This window comes from Malaclemys terrapin, chromosome 1, assembly GCF_027887155.1.
Source record: "Malaclemys terrapin pileata isolate rMalTer1 chromosome 1, rMalTer1.hap1, whole genome shotgun sequence".
In the NCBI taxonomy this organism is placed as follows: domain Eukaryota; kingdom Metazoa; phylum Chordata; order Testudines; family Emydidae; genus Malaclemys; species Malaclemys terrapin.
This window is the reverse complement of record NC_071505.1, coordinates 167,628,952-167,648,318: the sequence shown is the minus strand read 5'-3', so window position 1 is coordinate 167,648,318 and position 19,367 is coordinate 167,628,952. Positions and strand designations below refer to the sequence as shown.

At 46.8% G+C, this 19,367-nt stretch overlaps 1 protein-coding gene across 1 annotated transcript; it reads left to right on the top strand.

Annotated features, from left to right (window-relative positions):
- Positions 1 to 1,293: 1,293 nt before the first annotated feature.
- On the top strand, positions 1,294 to 18,740 carry STYXL2 (serine/threonine/tyrosine interacting like 2). Its single transcript, XM_054046435.1, has 6 exons — positions 1,294 to 1,431; positions 2,713 to 2,847; positions 9,331 to 9,425; positions 10,226 to 10,457; positions 12,318 to 12,535; positions 13,807 to 18,740. Exons 2-6 carry the CDS (start codon positions 2,738 to 2,740, stop codon positions 16,614 to 16,616), a joined length of 3,465 nt encoding a protein of 1,154 aa, XP_053902410.1. The 5' UTR covers positions 1,294 to 1,431; positions 2,713 to 2,737; the 3' UTR covers positions 16,617 to 18,740.
- Positions 18,741 to 19,367: the final 627 nt, after the last annotated feature.

Below are 19,367 nucleotides of genomic sequence, written 5' to 3'. Positions count from 1 at the left end.
TTTGTGTGCTTCTAGGCAGTGTTTCTCAAATGCAGCTACCATGGCCGCATACAGCCCCCAGGGGCTTTTCTTGTGGCCACAGCTTCCTGGGCTGTGATTGACGGGGAAAGGGGGGCAGCAAAGCAGTGGCTCCTTCCCCAGGGCTGCTTGCAGGGGTTGGTCCCTCCGGAGCCACAAACACTGTAGGAGCAGGCAACCAGTGTGAATTCCCCACCTTCACAGGTGCAGTGGGGCTTGGGCTTCAGGCTTCTGCGTCAGGCTTCTGGGATGGTGGGTGGCAGGCTCCGGCCACGTGGCAGCGAGCTCTGTCGTCCAGCTGCAGGGTTTTGGGCTCCATCCCTGGACTCACCCCCCCCCCCGCCATCACCTCAACCCTCACTGCCTCCTCCAGCCCCTCCTTGCCCCTGGTCCCCCTGCCTCCTTACCCACCTCCTCATCCAGGGCTTAATTTGTCCCCCAGCATGCCAGGGCTGAGTAAGTCTGCTGTGAAAACTGACATTAACAAATATACAAATATCACTTTTCACAGGAGCAGACTTACTAACAAGCAATCTAAAAAAAAAAATCAAAACATGCCATGCACCTTATTTTTGTTTCTTTTCTGCTTAGGTCCAGTAAAGAATAGAGACAACTGTACATTATTTTTATTATTGAATCTGCAAAAAAAAACTACATACATAAATTACAATGATCTGGACTTGTATATATGCATATTTATTTGTTTTTCCTAAAGTTAATTAAGTATTTTAGGAAAAATTCTCAGAGCGGCCACATGCAAGAGTTGATGGCTGCACTCTGAGGCCACCAAAAAATATGTTGTGAGAACCCGTGAAGGGACTGGATATGGAGGTTTTCTTGTTAAGCAAGAGGAGCGGGGAAACTGCCATTCACCCCCAGGTGAGCCCTAATGGAGAGGGAGCCATTCTGATACCACAGAGTTCCCAGTCAGCATGAAGCAGCGGATCATACGGCTGCACTTCAGCAAGGCACTAGGGAGTGCACCAGCATTTCACACTGCCCCTGGTGGGGCCCCAGTTATCTGGGGGCTCCCTGCTGGTGGAATTATGGCTGTTCTCTGGGCCTCTTCTGTGAGAGGAAAATCCAAGCAAGAGAATATGAGGAGATTCAGCCCCCAGCATGGGAAGAGTTAAAAGTTTGACCAAGTGCTGTCTATGAGGCACTGAATTCCTTTCCCATGCGACCCAGCAGCCAGTGTGGGGCAGACCCTATATTTAGAAAGCTGCTAAAGGTTTGGTGCTGACAGTTGTCCTGCCCCTTAGAGAAGAAGTCGCAGAGAGAGAGGAAGGGCGGCTGATCTCTCGCTCTAGCTGCATCCCCTGCCAAGTTTCCTGCCCCATCCACTGGGCTCCGTCGCTGAGCCTAAGACGGGGAGTGACCATTCTGCTGTCAGGAGAGCTCCAGACACAGACGGTAAGTGCCATTTCCTCACATCTTTGCTTCCCATCTCCCCAACTCCATGAGCGGCAGCAACGTCAGCCCTTGTTTATGGGACATGGCTGCACTGATATCTGAGACCAGCTGCCAAGGGATATCTGAGCCCTTGGGGCTGGAATAGGACAGACACTCTCTGAGTGAGAGCCAGAAGTCACTCTGTGAAGCTTGAGGAACTGGCTGCTGCTTCTCCAGATTCCCAACCAAATAATATCACCCCCCCACACACACACACACACTCCACGGCACGCTGGCAGAGGCTGGTATCATGGGCTCATGGCAAAGGCCTCCTGAGGGCGAGTCCTGGGGTTTAAAGTTGGTCAGAATCAAGGGTTTGGCCTTGATCCTTTGCAGTGTTTGGTTATGAGGATGGTAGCTCCTCATATTCCCCACCCTCATTTTCTTCAGTCTCCATGTCCAGCCCCCCATACTTAGCTGGATGAGGCCCCTTCTAGTGCAGTGGCCTTCAAACTTTTTACCTCACGCCACCCCCACCCAGGAGCCAGGGCCATGGCTCTGGTGGTGGGGGTGACACAGAGAGGGATAGCAGAGCCTTGGCTGGGGGCCAAGGCCAGCAGTCAGGGCACTGGCTGCAGGGCCAGCAGCCGGGGCACCAGGCGCGGAGCCCCGGGCACGCAGCCAGCAGCCAGGGCCAGGGCCAGGAGAGGAGCTGGGTGGCACTCCCTCCCTGCCCCTCTGTGGGGGATGGACCAGGCCCCAGCCATGCCCCCCCGAACGTTCCTCCATGCTCCCCTAGGGGGGCACGCCCCACAGTTCAGGCACCTCTGTTCTAGTGTCTATTAGCAGGGCTGAGCTGTGTGGAAGGAAATAGAGTTTCTGCACAGCCACCCAAGGCCCTTACTCCTTCCTGGCCCCCATGCCTGTTTGCTCCTTCTCTGCACAGTTCCCCAGCCCCTGCCAGCCAGAAAGGTGTTCATGCCACTTCTGTAATAATGGTCTGCAATGCAAAATCACTGTGTTACCACCACAGCGCAGGGCATGGGGAATGCCCTGCCTGCAGCCTGCCCAGCCTGGGGTTGCCACCTCTGAGGTACAAAATGATCCTGAGCCCATAAAACTGCGCAGCTGGCAGTATGTGCTGAGCGCTCTTACAGATTTCCTGGGACAGCTACCTCACAAAAGGATTATCCTGGGAAAATTTGGACAGGTGGCAGCCAACGCCTCGCCTGAAAGGGTTTTCCTGAGTGCAGTGCTTATGCTTGTTGTATTCTTATTTCCCTCTCCCTGCCATCTCCCCAGCTCCTTCAGATCCTCAGAGCTGGCCATGGCAAGCAGCAAGGACTCAGACAGCGAGCAGGTGGTACCAGATGAAGAGGACAGGCCAGACGTGAAGGCAGTGCAGGCCAACTACCTCCGCAGCCCCTCTCCCAGCCAGTGAGTGTATTTGCCACAGGGACTGCCATGGCTTCCTGACTGCATGTAACAAATTGCTTCCCCTTCATCCCCTACTCCACACATACCCATCCTACTCAGATCAAGAACATAGCCTCAGGCTTCCCTCTCCTCTAAGAGGCAGGGATTTAGAATACCAGCATAGGCCATACTGGGTGACGGGGAGAGACGCTGTGGGGATGGAGCTCATGTGTTATTTATCCCATTCATTCATCATAGATCACACAGAGAGAGAGAGAGAGAGAGAGAGAGAAAAGCATTATTGGGAGGAAGTATTATTGCTTTCCCACTCCTTATACTCTCCCTCCTCCTGTTAATTTGCAAAATTCAGATTGGCTTTTAAAATCCAGCTATGTTGGGATCCACGCTTTTGATTCAGCCCAGTATATGGATTTGCAAACCCCGTGTGTGGATTTTAACCCCCCAGAGATTGAGGCTATTTGGATTTTGGGTTTTCAGGCCTATCTCTCACAGGAGGGCTGGGAACAAGGCAGGAGAATGCCACTTACAGGGCAGCAAAAGTTGGGCTTCTGCCAGTTTTGAGGTGTCTTTTAGTCAAAATAAGTGTGATGAGGTTTTTTTGTTTTTTTTAGTGCCTGCTTCTTAATGCAAAATTCCTGACAGGATTTCCCAGAAACTTTCAAATTGCACCTGGGCCAGGAAGTAGGGAGCAATGGAAAGATTCTGCCAAAAAGGAGATATTTTGGGGCATGTGGTTATATGCAAATGGGTAAGATGCGGTTTCCATTAACAGCCTTAACCATGAGGTTTGCTACCAGCAACAGCTAGAATGTTTGCTTCGTTTTATTGTATTCATTCATGCAATTTTCTGGGCTCATATGCAATATAATCATGTAGAAATATCGTCTAATGACCACCTCTCTCTTCTCCTCCTCACCTGATCAGCCATTCAGACTGAACAGAACCATCTCCTTCACTTATTACCTTTTCTGCCATCAGTACCAAATGCCACAGTTAAAGTTGCAGAGACACTTCCATTCAAATGGCTACAAGCTGCCCTCCCAGGATCAGGGCTTGTAACCCACACACCTCCTGGGTGTGGTGTTCTGTCCCATCTAGTGGCACTGAGACCACGGGGGGGAGAGAGAGAGCGAATGAGATGTGCTCCATAGCCTTAACTAAGAGTCATATGGCTTTTGTCATATGCACTAAGCTCCAGAGGTCCCAGGTTCAATCCTGCCTGCAGATGGCCCGGATCTGTCAGTGTTACACACCCTACTGGAATCCGGCCCTGCTCCCTTCCTGCTGGTCAGTGATGCTGGCCAGTCAGGGGAAGGGCAGTAGCTGGAGGAACTGGAAGGGGGCTCTCAGGAGGAGAATGTCCATGGAGCTATTCAAGTGGTGGCAGCAGCACAGAAATTCCTGCGACCTATTGGCAGTAGCTCAGGACCATCACAACTCCCCCTTGAAGCCAGCACTAGGAGCAGTACTCACACAAGCACTTGAGGCACCAGCACACCCCTGCGAAGGACTCCAGCGCAGTCACTTTATGGTTTTGTTTTGTTGAGATGTGTGACGGGGTGGACTAGGTCCAGCTGCTCCTTGTTGGAAGCCTCAGGGCCCTGTCATACCCCATCCCAGAGAGGAGAGTGGCCTAGAGTTGGCTGTAGGGAAAGCAGACAATCAAAGGGGCTGCAAGAGTGGCCAATCAGGCACCAGGAGGGCTATATAAAAAGGAGTAGCAGAGATAGAGTTGGTCAGTCAGTTGCTGCCTGGAGCTGGCAGAGAGAGGACTGAGTTCATGGCTGGCTGAAAGAGCAGCAGGACCACAGACAGCTCAGTATGGGCAGGGACCAGCGGAGCTAAGAAGGAGTTCCTGGCTGGCTGCTGGGACTGGGAAAGGTCTGAGCCCAGGGAGGGCTGCAAGAAGACAGTGTCTCCAGGGAGGAAGCCCTGAGGGTATGTCCCCATATCAAGGTCGGAAGAAGGTAAAGACTGTATACCCCAGAAGGGGTTTGTTCTCTTCCACCTACAGACAGCATGTGTGACTTGTCCAGAAGGCCAAGTCACTGAAGACCTGCCTAAGAAACCATTAACCAAGGAGAGGGTGCTACCCCGTTCCACAAACTGAGTGATTGTAGGCATGCACTTGATCAAGGGGCACTTGCGAGAGGCAGGTAACACCCTGTTATAGCACCACAAACTGAGAGATTGCAAGTACATGCACCCTACCAGGAAGATGCTTGCAAGAGGCGGGTGCCAACCCTGTTACAAGGTGTTTCAGCAGTGGGTGGTGTTTTGGCAGTGAGTGGAGCTTCACAGTACCACCACTTTTTTTGTCTAGGCTAACCTCAGCCCAGGACAAACCCAGGGGATTCAACTTGTGCCCCAGGCACCATGCAGGTTAACTTGGAATGTTAAAAACACAACTTGTCCAGCAGCAGCAGGAGGAGTTTGAGTCAGCACAGAGGGGGAAGAGGATGTAGTTAGTAATACCAAATGATTCCTCCCCCTACAAACTCCCCAGCCCTAATAGTAAGGAACCATTCCAGGAGGTGACGGGAGAATTTAATCTTCTTACCTATCCTCTGGGAAATCTGTTCAGAACCTGGCCTATAATGTAGACTGTAAAGCCATCCCCTCAGCATGCGTCTCTGGGTGCCCCTAGCAGCACAGCTCCCTTTGGAGATGATACCATTGTCCGTGGCTCCAACAGCCATGCCCCATTCCTCCTTTTCAAACAGACTGCAGGCCTGGACATTCCACCACGCACATGGATTTCCACAGCGAAAGCTGAGCTCTGCAGAGGGGAGCATGCTACATGCAATGGCTACTACCTTGCTCTTCTCCCTCCTTACTCCCAGAATCACACTTAGATTTGTGGAGCCTTCTGCAAATCCCTCTTCTGCAGATGTTGTGGGGTTTCCTGCCCACTTTTGTTCCCCACCACTCTGTGTAGCTAACAGGAGTGGGTGCCCTTAAATTCCCTGTCCGTAGTTGCTCATCAAGATTCTCTCCACAAATACTGGTTTGGGCTGAGACGCCACATGCTTGGTGTCAACCGGGAGGGGAATTTGGGGACCAAGCATGTGCAAAATCTGTTCAGACAGTCTTAACTGAGGGGAGAGGAAGGGTAATACACTTTCCCACTGTAAAAATTTGGTGCAGTTGTGGCCCCCGTCCTCCACCACATCCTGCCTCCATCTAATTATATCAGCTGAAGTCTGAACTCTCCAACTCTTTCTGCAGCAACCCATCACACTGCACAGTCCTTCCTGCCTGCCCCAGTCTCCCCAACTGCTCCTGGGTTTGGAATGATGCTGTCCACCTACCCTCCCATGGCCAGTTATTATGGGACCCAATTTAATCCATGCAGCTGGCAGCCAGGCTGGTGTGTGCAGAAGCCTGAGATGTCCAGGCCTTCTCATGGAGGAAGAGGAAACAGCTACCAATTCAAGATAGAGAGAGAGAGAGTGTGTCTCCACAGTCAGATGTCTAACCCCAATGCCATACTGGGCCCTGAGGACCAGAGAGGGGCACAGGGGACAAGCTTCCCTGGGGTTTTATCCTTTACTTGCTCACAATGAACTCAGCGTGTCTTTCTTTAATATATTCTTTGTATATAAATCTATTCCTGGTGAAAGGGTAGGATTGACAGCTCTGGAGATTTATGCCCTCAATTTATCCATTGAACAAGTACAGCACCAGCAGAATAAGCTTCCTCTATACTAGCCCCTGTGGAAGTAACCCAGAGTGACCTCCTCCAGGGATGAGAGGGGAGCTCAGTATATATGACCTGTTCTGTCCTTGACACCTCTGTTGAGACTATCAACAAGGAGCCCAGTTATCAGCAGTTTCAATGGAGGCTTTTTTATGTGGCTACCTGTCCCCTGGGAATGGAATCGAGGCCCCAAACTTATTTCACATAGTTCACAGAACCACTATGATTATATTAACGAACCTTTAATTCATTTTCCATTGACAATCAAAGGAGTACATTTTTGTTTGCAAAAATGTTCACAGGCAGAGAACGGGTCACAAATACTCATATAAATGTGTATTCAAATGAGGGCAGATTTTTAAAGGTATTTAGGTGCCTAGTGAGATTTCCAAAAGCAACTGGGTGCCTAAAACTCATTGATTTCAATGGGTGTTAGATACCTAGCTGCTTTTGAAAATCCCACTAGGCGCCTAACTAGCTTTGAAAATCTGGTCTTGAATGTACAAGCAGCCATCATGAAAACTGTTGGTGGGGTTGATAATTGTCCAACTAGAGATCAGAAACAATACCATGTGACTTGCTTGACCAAACACACAGTGAATGTCAAATTATGATGCAGTCACTGTGGTGAGTAGCTTGCATGAGATCCATAGCCTGCCATATGATCACTTAAACCATCCATCAAATAATCTGGAAGAACAAACACATCTATAAAAGTCAAATAGTGTTTGCAGACAATTTGCTAACAGAAAAAGGGCCAAAACTGCAGCATCATTTGTTCTGAATTCTTCACCAAACTCTAGTCAGAAGCCACCCTTCATATGAAAGCAGAGCAGCAACCTTGGAGTAGCTGTGTCTGGAATGACACTCAGATATTAGTGACGAGGGAGGTACAAGAACTTATATGGAATAAAATGGATGTTTATGACTCTCTTTCTACCCCCAGATAGCGCCATCTATCTAGCAGTGGATCTCCAAGCCACTTGGGATACATTACTCCTGGGAGAATTCTGTACAAAAAAATTAAAAATTCTGCTCACAATATTTTGAAATTCTGTAAAATTCTGCATATTTTATTTGTCAAAATAACACAGTATAATCACACCAATTTTAATTATTTTGGTAATTTATTTCAAAATACCTGTCAGCAAATATGTCTAACAATACAGACAACAAAAAAGATTCAGGAAATGTTTTTTGACAAATAGATTCCTTACTAGGCATATTAATACAGAACTCTTGAGTAATAATTCATTTAAACTACAATACAGAACCATATTTCCCACACCCCTCAAAAGCAGTGTAGGGAGTTACGGGTAACGGAGGAGCTAAGGGAGAGAGAAATAATTCCTGGAAAGGAGCATGGGTGTGAACTTGGAAGGTTGTTGGGTATGGATGGGAAAAGTATGGAACAGGTTTTTTGGGGGGAGTCAGAGAAGGATTATTAGGGATCTTCCCCCATGCAGACCCTGACTGACCCCTAGCTTCCCCCATTCAGTCAGGCACATCTGCCCCTGTCCCTATGTGTCCTTGTACCCCATCCACATTTGTCCTTCCACTCCCACTCAGACACCCATTCCCCCTCAGCCAGCCCCCTCCCCCATCCCCATCTGTCCCTGCACCCCCTTCCCCATCTCCATGTGTCTCTGTGTCCCCACTCAGCCACCCCCATTCCCCCATGTGGCCCTGCACTCCCTTCCCCATCCCCGTGTGACCCTGCACCTCCCTCTCTCCTATCCCCATGTGTCTCTGTGCCCCCATTCAACCATCCTCCTTCTCCCATGTGGCCCTGCATCCTACTCCCCCGATGGCCCTGTGCTTCCACTCCCATTCAGCCCCTGCCCCTGTCTGTGACTCTCAGCAACCCCATGTGCCCCATGTTGTCTGTCTCCTGACCTGGCCCAAGAGGCGCTGTGAAGAAGGCACTGCAGGCTCTTTCTCTTCCCTGTCATAGCTGGGGCTAGCCAGGAGTGGCTGCTCTGTTTTCGCATCACAGTGCCCTCTGGTGGGCAAAAGGCAGAACTTCAGCAACTTTCCAGCAGAAGCTATTTGCTGCTGAAAAAAATAAAAATATGCGTGGCACATGAATTATGCACATGCACAGTGGTGAAAAATCCCCCAGGAGTAATACATCTACGCAGCAAGCAGGAGCCTGCAGCAGTGAGTCTCAGAGTCCAAGTCTATAGATTCTGGCTCCTGGGGCTTGTGCTACTACGCTAAAATAGCTGTGTAGACATTCGGGCTGGAGCCTGGGCTCAGAAGCCATGATAGTGGGATACTCTTTAATCTATAGAGCCAATCTCTAGTGCCTCCTTCTACTATAACAAGCGAAAAAGCTAGCTGTGTGGATATACCCTTGAATTCTCCTTCACATGAATAACCCATCTAACAATCCCATCCCACCCACCTACCTGCAGTCCTCCTTTGCAGGAACTCCCTCTCCAGGTCTGTTCTTCTGCAGTCTCTTTCCACTGACTGCAGATCCTCATTGCAGGCCTCACTCTTACCCACTTGCTGCCACATAGCCCCTCATTCCTACCTCCAAATCCTCTCCCATAGGATCCCCCACCACCTCTTGCAGACATCCTTTGGATGCTAGAGATCTGTTCCAAAGGCACTTGTCACACCATCCAGGGGGGAGTATCTTTCCCTCCATCCCTCATAAGGTCCTTTGTCTGCCCTCCCTGCTGCTCCCTTCTGAAATGGTTGAGAAGGGAAGCAATACCAGAGGTGCAGGGCAGATGAGGAAGTGTTTGTCTAATACCAATGTCATTGACTGGCAGGTATTCAGTGATATCAGACACAGAGACAGAAAGCATCTTCATGGAGCCTATCCACCTGTCCTCTGCAGTAGCTGCTAAACAGATAATCAATGAAGGTAAGCGGCTCAAAGGGGCAGGGTAAGTAAGAAAGACTTTGGTTGCACTTGGTTAGCCTCTTTCATCTGGGGATCTTAAAGTGCTAAACAAACTTTCATGAAGCCTCATAACCCTCCACCCCCACCATGAGGTAGCGAGGTTATCTCCATTTTACATACCATTACACAGACATGTTTGGAGACTTGCCTTAAAGTCACATAGTGAGTCAGTGGCAGAGCCATAGAATACAGTGAAAGAGTCCTGATTCACAGCTCCCTGCTTTAACCAGGGGCACCGGAACGGGGGTGGCGGGGGCAGGGGTCCATGGCCCCCTCACTTTTAAAAGTGGGAGGACTATGCCCTCCGACTTTTTACTGGCCGTAAGGGCAAGCAATGGTGGAGAGGTGGCAGAGAGGAGCAAGCAAGGGGCAGAGTCTTGGGGAGGAGAGGGGGTGAGGCCCTGGTTTGGGCACTGGTCCCTCCCCCCACACACACAATGTTAGGGAGCTTCCACCAGTCCTGGCTCTAACCACTGGGCAAGCTCCCTTCCCCATATGCTTGGGATTAGAATGAGACTTCCCCAGACTCCTTTTCACTTGTAACCTTAGCCAACCTAGATCTACAAGGGATGAAAGGAAAGGTTACTGTGCTCAGTCCCCTATTAACTGCCCTGAGGCTACTGCCTGAGTGCACACATGCACACATTTCAGACTGGGTGGGTGGACACTGTTGAACAAAGTTAAGAAGCCCCCAGGATTGTTCCAGGGAGAAAGAATAGTGAATTCTTCACATGCTTTGAGTGACAGTCAGCTCATTCCAGAGCTGAAGCCAAAGGAGGTTAAAGTGGATTCAGTTTGTCCGGGGATGTTGGAGTCTGCAGAGCAGCTGCTGGTGGAGGACCTGTACAACCGAGTTAAAGATAAGATTGATGACACCAGCTTGTTCAACACACCGTGTGTGATGGACTTGCAGAGGGCACTCATGAAGGACAGGCTGGAGTCCCCCTGGGATCCTGTGGATGAAGTCTGGCCCAACGTCTTTATAGCAGAAAAGTGAGTATGAACTTTTGTCCTTGAGATCGCACAAAATTCCTAGTGAAGGGTTTGATGGAATCACTAAAGTCACCTCAGCATAATATATATTACATGTATTGCCTTTCATCCCCAGAGATCCAAAGACATTTTACAGTCTATGTCTACAAAGATCACACTGCACTGAAAAGCAACCACTTCTGTAAAAAACCACAGCTTTTGCACCACACGTATTGACACTTCAGAACAGTTTAGGAAAGGAGGGGAAGAACACCATATCCAATTAAAAGCACCTAGGAAACTGTAAGCAAAATGAAATTACTGCAGTTGGAATTTGGCCCAGACACAGGAACGCCTATTCCTTTAAAAAGAGGGGGGAAATGCCATGCAATTTATTGAAGACAGGTGTCCAGAGTCTGTTTTATGGCTCTTCCAAAAGACAGCACCTTCAGCAGCCGAGTGCTCCCTAGCATTGTGCTGGGGCATTGGTTCAGCACTGAGAGGGAAGAGTGCTATCTAATGAATCATCAGTAATGTGTCCTGCAGCACCTTGCTTCTCTTTGAGCATCTCTCAAGTAAGTACTGAATATAAACTGCTAGAAGACCACTGAGAGGGTGCTACTCTTCTGGCTAATCTTAGAATAGAGGGAGGTTACAGACACCTCCGTCTCTTGGGCTGGACATAATGGACATTTGGGCTTGTCTTCTGTTCACCTAAATGGGATAGAAACCCTACTCTAAGCTGCTGAGTTGGCCCTATCTCCTGCTCCTATCTCATTTTCACCATTCACAGATCTTGACAGCCTGTGATGCTACTCATTGTTCTATAGTCTGTATTAGCCATTTGAGAGACAGAGAAGTCAGATGGTTGGGTGGAAAGGGTAAACTTGTGTGTCCATATCAGTGTCTATGAAGCAGAGACAGCCCAACAGATAGAATATTCCTTTAAGCAGAGGTCAGGTTGGGAAGGGTTGCACCAAGTTGGTGACTGGGTACTTCTGCCTGGCAGCCACTGTTTTGTGCTCCAGAATCTCAGATTTTATTTAAGAGTCTCTGGCTCTTATGATTGCAAAGGAAGCTTCAAAATGTGAACAGAGTCTAACCAATCCCCTGCTGTGCCTGAGTCTGGAGAGAGCCTGAAATAATAGCTCTAAGAGATGTGAACTCTCTTATGTATCTCAATGGGGAGTCAGCTTTGAAGAATACCTATGGCAACTTACATGTGAATATCATTAATTATTATATTACTAATCAAAGCTTCCAAGAAAGGAGAGGGACTATCATATGATGAAGATTTGCATAGTCTACTGAGAGTGTAATCTCATTTTGGAGTCATGAGTGGGTGGTGGAGTCATGAGTGGGTGGAGTTTCAGTTGTGGCAGGAGCTTGAGAGAGTATCCTCACACAGTGTTTTTTCCAATCTGTCCCTGAGTTTAAGGACAAAGGGAAAGTCCCTGCATGGGAATCTATCTAAACTGCTGCTTGGTCAATCTGAGTGCACCAGTCAGACATGTTAAAGATCTCGTCTTCAATATCATGCACCTTTTCTTGCCCTTAGATTGTTCAGAGCTCTGGTACACACCTCTCAGCCAAAACCCTGTTCCTTTTCTAACCCCTCAGATTGCAAAGGACCTTTGTAGATATCCTTCCACCGCATTCACTGGGCTGGCAAAGAGTTAAATCCAGCTTGGCTTGCCACTCTCCATGCCCCATTGTGTTCATTCTGTTCTGTTCTTTTTCCGTTTTAATCAAGCCATGGTTACCCTCTTACTGACATCTCCCCTTCTAACACCACCTCTGCTGGCCCCCTGGACAATGGACTGTCTCTCTCCAGCCTCAGAACAGGAGCCAACTTCTAATATTGCTTTCTCTTCTTTGGAGGAGTGTTGCAGTGAACAAAGGCCGTCTGAAGAGGCTTGGGATCACTCATATCCTGAATGCGGCTCACGGTACCGGCGTGTACACAGGGCCAGATTTCTACAATGGTTTGAATATCCAATACTTGGGCATTGAGGTGGATGATTTCCCAGAGATGGACATTTCCAAACACTTTCACCAGGCTGCGGAGTTCCTTGATGAAGCACTGCTGACATACAGAGGTAAGATAAGGAGATTGGGCATCACAGAGAATATTTTGGATCAGATTTCTAGTTGCCCTTTGACTCCATTGTATATGGTAGATGGAAGGCTCCTGGTGAATACCTTAGGCCTAGTTCTACACTGCCCCCCCAGAAGGCCCAGCATATCAAGTGTGACTATTGCAGTAATATCCAGCTATTGTTCAAGGCTATCTGCTGCTATGTCTTGTATGCTAAATCCTCACCTTTGCTAGATTATCTACTACAGAACAATAGGGGTCACTGTGCTATTGAAAGACAAAACAGGTAATGTGTTTCTAGGTGGTTATAGCCAAAGTCCTGCATGCTCTGTTGGACCTAAATTCTATGGCAACACACCCCATGGCCTGGTTATTTCTATGGAACTCTAGTATAGCATTCTGGAAATTCTGTAGCAATAGCAGCTAAAATTAAAAATAGAGATTTTAACTGAATTAAACATGAAAATGAATACTACAGTCAGTCTTCCTCTACCTCTACCGTGGCCTTCAGTATCCCTTGTGTTATTTATTTTCATACTAAATTCACTTAATTTTATTCTGCCCTTACATTTTGAATGTGCTGCTAATTTTTGTGTTGACAACGTAACTACATTGCAAAAGGTCTCAGTAGGAAAAGCTGGTGAGCTAATAGAAGGCAGCTGGGGCTTTTGGCAAGTAGGAATTTGTGAGAGGCAGTTTGGGATAGTAGGGGAAGTTGAATGTTTCAACTGGTAAAACATCAATAGTGAAATAGGTGACCCTTTAGATTTGCTTCGCTGGGTTTCAGAGTGACTAGCACATTGATATACATGGGATAAATGGGAGAAGTTCAAACATTTTACATCTGGGGAAACTGAGGCACAGTGCAGCTAAGTGACTTAGACAAGGTCACACAGCAAGTCAAGAGTATTGTAAGGCTTGACTCACTAATGTTTGTAAAGTGCTTTGAGATTTTTTGATTAAATGCACTACATAAGTACAAACTATTAATACAATTTCTGTAGTTAGCTTATTTTAAAATGTGCCCATCCACAGTTTGTGGCACATGTACACACGTTACTTGGTATTATTTTGATTGTCTCAAATTTTAATTAAGGTAAAGCAGAAAATAAAACAGAAAAAAATACTTAACATCGCTCTGATCTAAACCGCAGTGAAATTGAGAAATCCATTAACATCAATGGACTTTGGATCAGGCCCTATGGGATGCATTGCAAATTAATCTTGTAGGTTGTTGAAAGCATCTGACACTTTTATATTTCATACCTGTAGGTAAAATCCTGGTAAGCAGTGAAATGGGAATCAGTCGCTCGGCTGTGCTGGTGGCTGCTTACCTGATGATCTTCCACCACATGACCATCTTAGAGGCCCTAATGACTATAAGGAAGAAGCGTGCCATTTACCCCAATGATGGGTTCCTGAAACAGCTCAGGGAGCTCAATGAGAAGCTGCTGGAGGAACGAGAGCAGGAAGACGCTGGGGATGATGATGACACAGCCAGCCAGAGTTCTGTCATCAAAGCAGGGACCCATTCCCTGCTGTCTGGAGTGGAGGTCTCTGGGAGTGTCATGGGAGCCAAAGTGCACTCCATCACGGTAGAGGAAGAGGATACCACCAGCATTCTGGGAAGTGTTATGAGTTCTTCATCCATGGGAAAAGCTAGCTTGGTTTCCAAACAGCCCACTCTGATCAGTGAGGAGGAGGAGGAACAGCTGTATGAGGAATGGAGGAAGAAGCAAGGCCTGCCAGCAAGAGAACCACCAAATCAAGATGTGGAAAGCACACCTCCAAAACTTCCAGATCAGGGAGGAGAGGAATGTGAGGAGAATGTGGAACAGATGATTCAAGAGTGGCAGAGTCGAAATGCAAAATATGAAAAGGAAGGTTATTGGCTACCGAGGGAGGAGGATGGAGTCCCCAACATGGGAGGGAGGCCGTATCCTTCAAGTGAACTGGGTGACACGGAGAGTGTGAGCAGCCTTGATATCCGAATTCTGAAGCAACAACTGGAAGCCAGCAGCATCAACAGGCTGAGGAGGGGCCGCACAGACTCTATGTCTACGGAGAGCACCTGGGATATGTGGAACCAGAGGCTGCTGGAGATTGAGAAGGAAGCTGCTCAGAGATACCGTTCCAGGAATAAAAGTGGTGATGATAGTCCAGAACCAGAGCCAGGAAGAAAGAGCAGAGATGTGGATGTGGAGAGTGTTGTCTCGGACACCAGCTCCTTTCATAACTTCTGCAAAAAGAACCAAGACAAGCTGACCCCTCTTGAAAGGTGGAAGATCAAGAGAATCCAGTTTGGCTTTCACAAGAAGGATTTAGAATCCTCTGTGTCCCCCAAGACGGATGATGGCAGCCAGCCAGTTGAGGAGGCAGCAGAAGAAGAGAAGGATCTATCAGATGTCAACCTGACAGCTTACCAGGCCTGGAAAATAAAACACCAGAAGAGGGTGGGCAATGAGAACAAGGATGATATTGTGGAGCTTGCCAAGGGCGAAGATTCTGCTTCAGCCAAAAGGAATCAGAGGAGAATGGAGCTACTTGAACATTCAAAAAAGATCCTGGAAGAAAGCCAGTCCCTGTGCAGCTGGGAGACAGAGAGCGCAATGAGTGGGAGTATCCCGCTGTCATCTCTTTGGCCCTCAGCGCCTTCCATAAGCGGTGCTGAGGATTCAGCTTCTTCACTGAGCATGCAGAGCAACCGTTCATCTTTACCTCAGACTAGAAGCAGTGCTGGGGCTATGCAGCCCCAAATGCCAGCTACACCTCTACCCAACATCCCAGTTGGCCCAGGTGATGCGATATCCATGGCCAGCATTCAGAACTGGATTGCCAGTGTGGTTAATGAAACCATTGCTCAGAAACAAAATGAGATAATGATGTTGTCCCACCCGCCCTCCACACTGGCCTTCAGCGTGAAGTCAGGTGACTTTGGCAGATGCCTCGATGCTGACAAGACCTCCCTTCTCAGTGCACAGAGTGGTTTGTCTGTAGCTAGCTCTCTGCTCCGCCAGAGGGACATGAACGGTGCTGACACCCAGTCCATTCTGTCTTCCAATGCTTCAATGAGAGTGAGGACAGGAGCGTCTAGCTCCAGCATGAGGGTGACTCAAACAAGCAAGCCGCTGTACAGCCTCTTTGCAGATGATATTGACCTCAAAAAACTCAGCCGGAAGGAGAAGGAGATGCAAATAGAGATGAGAGAAAAAATGTCAGATTATCAAATCGAGAAGCTTGTCAGAGACAACAAGCGCAGCACTTTATTTAAGAAGAAGAAGGCCCAGGGAGAAGATGAAGAAGAGAAAGTCGAAGACAACACAGAGAACACAATAGGTGGCATTCGGTACCCCTTCCAAACAGATCTTGACAGAACTGATACAGCTTCTGCTTTCTCCGGTCAGTTTGCAAATACTGGTGCCACAAATTCAGAGGTGGAGACCAATGTTAATAAGTGGCTGAGTGGCCTGAAAGCAGAAGGAAAGACATCATATCATGACCATGCTGAAAAGGCTAGAGAGAAATACAATAGATCATCCACTCTCAGAGAGGTGGACTCTGAAGCATGCAAGTATAGCTTCTCCAGATCCCAAAGAGAAGAGGTGAACAGTTCTTCTTCCTATCAGTGTAAAGGTGATTCACTGAGAACCACATCAAGATTTTCCTCTACCTCTGCAAAAGAGGACAAGGAAATGTACAAATTCACACGAACAAAGGCCACAGAGACAAGTTCTAGGGAAGAAAGCCCAGAGTCATCCTATGATTCTGAATCCCCAGGACCATCAACACAGAGTCGAGTCAGATCCCGTCACTTGGAAAAATCTGAAGAGGAGTCTAGTTCCAACATGTCAGAATTTGGAGCAAAGAGAAAGTTCATTCAGAGTTTTTCAAAGTCTGAAGAGGACAGAGACAGAGAAGAGAAGGTGGAAGAAAGTGAAGAGAGGTTTGCATCAAGGCAATTCTCGCAGTACAGACGAAGTACCCACAAGGAAGAAGAAATGGATGATGATGCCATTATTGCTGCCTGGAGAAGCCGGCAAGAAGAAACTAAGGCAAAGCTCCGGCGAAGAAGAGAGGAATGACCGAGGACAAGGTTGTTAAGGCACCATCAGGACTGAAGTGGGGTCCCTGCCTCAGCAGGAGTCCCAGACACAGATGTCTCACCTGAATTACTCATCATTATATTTCAGATCATCCTCATGATTTCCAGGCCACTGCTGATGTCCTGCAGAAGTTTTCTTCACCTTAATCAACAGACTTGGAGGAAGAAGATCAATCATTTGAAGTGTTTGTGGTTTGTCAAAAAGAAGAAGCTTGTGCTAAATGATTAGGGTAGGTGTGAATAAATCTTTAGGAGACACTTGTATCCGGAGAATATTTTAGTAACAATAGCAGGTAAAGCTATTCTGCCCGCTGGGACAGCACCCACAAGTCAAGAGTTTGGTCAGATCTTGTTTTGACTATTTCACTTTTCGGAAGTTATTAAAGAATCACTCTAGCATTATTTCTAGCTTTGTTTTGATTATAAATAAGGGAATGGGGAACTAACAACCTTCTCTAGATGCTTGACAGTGTGGTTTCATCTCTTATCAGCATTGCCTTTTCCCATATGGAAAATATTGAGGGGTTTTTTTTAGTACAGTACTCCTTTTCTTATTAAACAAAAGCCAATTTGGCTTTTTTATGTGTACTTCATCAGTGTCATGAATAGCAACATGATTTTGGGGAATACAGTACATTTAAGGTTTGCTCCACTGAGTAGCTGCAGCAGAACAAAATATTCATTAAATGTAGCTATTGTGGGAATTTATATTTTAGGGTTTCTTAATTTATTTGCTGTCAATTGGTTGAGACTACAGGGAGGAAAGTGACTTTGAAACTCAAGGATAGTCCCATACTGTATATAGCATAAGGCCAAACTCTGAAATTACTACTTGACAGTGTCTGACCCTTTTTCAAATGATTATATTTAGGGTGATGGATCTTGACATGTATATAGTAGAGCTAACATAACCTATATAGTAACAAGAAAAGAACTAGATAAATTCATGGAGGATAGGTCCATCAGTGGCTATTAGCCTGGATGGACAGGGATGGTGTCCCTAGCCTCTGTTTGCCAGAAGCTGGGAATGGGCGACAGGGGATGGATCATTTGGTGATTACCTGTTCTGGTCATTCCCTCTGGGGCACCTGGCATTGGCCACTGTCAGAAGACAGGATACTGGGCTAGATGGACCTTTGGTCTGACCCAGTATGGCCGTTCTTATGTTCTAAGAATGCACCCTCCTTGTTAGAAGTTTAATACACTAATGGATCTGTCTGTGTAATACCACTGCCCACAACTGGATGGAATTAGACCCAGTCCAATATGATTATGTCTCCTGCTAGTTGCTTGAGGTCTACAAGAGGAAAAAATACTTAATACTAGTAGTCTTAATAATGGATATTCTGATCTCATTCAAAAGGTAAAGCTCTATTTTGGAGGACAGGTCCTGTGTTCAATTTGATTCATGCATGTATGCAATTCAGCTGGTGCCTGTCTGTTATGTCTGTAGTCCGATTGTGTCTTTTATTATTTTTCAGCATTATTGCCTTAAATAAAAGGTGGTACTCATACCAATCTCTGGTAATGAACAAATGGGTGACTAATACATGCTGAAATACAACATGGAAAGACTACAGCCCAAAGAGAAAATCTTGTTTCTGTTGAATGATAACTCTGTGGTAATTTCACATTTATTTTCAAGAGATGGCAGTTTTAATTGGTCTCTGGGTTAAAGTCAGCATGCTCTATGTTCATTTACTTCAGAGACCCTGGTTCTAATCCCTGCCATGGTGTGCTGAATCCTATGACGTTCCATGTGACAAGACAACTCGTCTAGACACCACCGTAGGAGTTATTTGTGCGGATTGTACGTCAGTGTAAGTCTCTGACACATGAAGACACTTACTATTTGGCTGAATAATATAATACGTCACCAGCCAAATTTTCCATTTCTCCCTCAAATCTTATCTCAAAATACCTTTAGGCAGCTTCCATCACTGATCTCCACTCTGAAATTATCTGCTCCCTCTCATATTTAGATTATATTTTGAAACACCAGACACTTCCGCAACAGCATTCCTAAAACTAAATACAAGTAGAAACCCAGGTAGAAACCTGTCATTGGTGTACTAATCTTCCCATAAAAATAGTTTTCTCTTTCTGTGTCTTTTCATCTCGTCTCCTTTTCTCCATGATTTTGAGAGATAGATATTGTTATGATTTTATCATTTCTCAGCATGGTAACTCCCTAATATGGATTGTAAGCAACACAGGGCATGGACTTTATCTTCCTACTTGTCTGTGTGGTGCCATGCACATCAGCAGTGTTATCTACAGAATAATTAATGATAAAATGTGTCTGTCTTTTTTTAAATCAGTAGAAGCTTAGAACCATTTCACTCACTATCCCTCATTGATTGGACTTCTGGATCTGTTAGAAGTAAGGATCCAGGATGAGGTTAACCACTAGAGGGTCAGTAATCTATGAGTGAAAGGGGTTCTCAAAATCAGGTGATTAAACAATAACAGAAGGAGGGAAATAAGAAAAGGAACAGGTTTTACTTATTTTGTTTCTTCGCAGTAAATTCAGATTATATTTTTCATTTAAAGTGGATCCCAGGGCTGTTGCAGAATTAAATTATTCAAGACAGAGGACAGTATATGATCGTATAACAAGCCTGAAACGCTCCACCCTGTTAGCAAGTTTTGACCCTTCTGGGAAAGGATTAAGTGGGTTTTGCTGACTCATTGAGGTAGGTGGCTTATTACTGCACTTGTATAAAAGGGG

Coding starts and splice junctions, on each gene's coding strand:
- STYXL2 (XM_054046435.1), top strand. CDS start 2,738: ATGGCAAGCAGCAAGGACTCAGACAGCGAGCAGGTGGTACCAGATGAA. Junction 2,848..9,330: donor CGCAGCCCCTCTCCCAGCCA/GTGAGTGTATTT, acceptor ATTGACTGGCAG/GTATTCAGTGATATCAGACA. Junction 9,426..10,225: donor TAAACAGATAATCAATGAAG/GTAAGCGGCTCA, acceptor AGCTCATTCCAG/AGCTGAAGCCAAAGGAGGTT.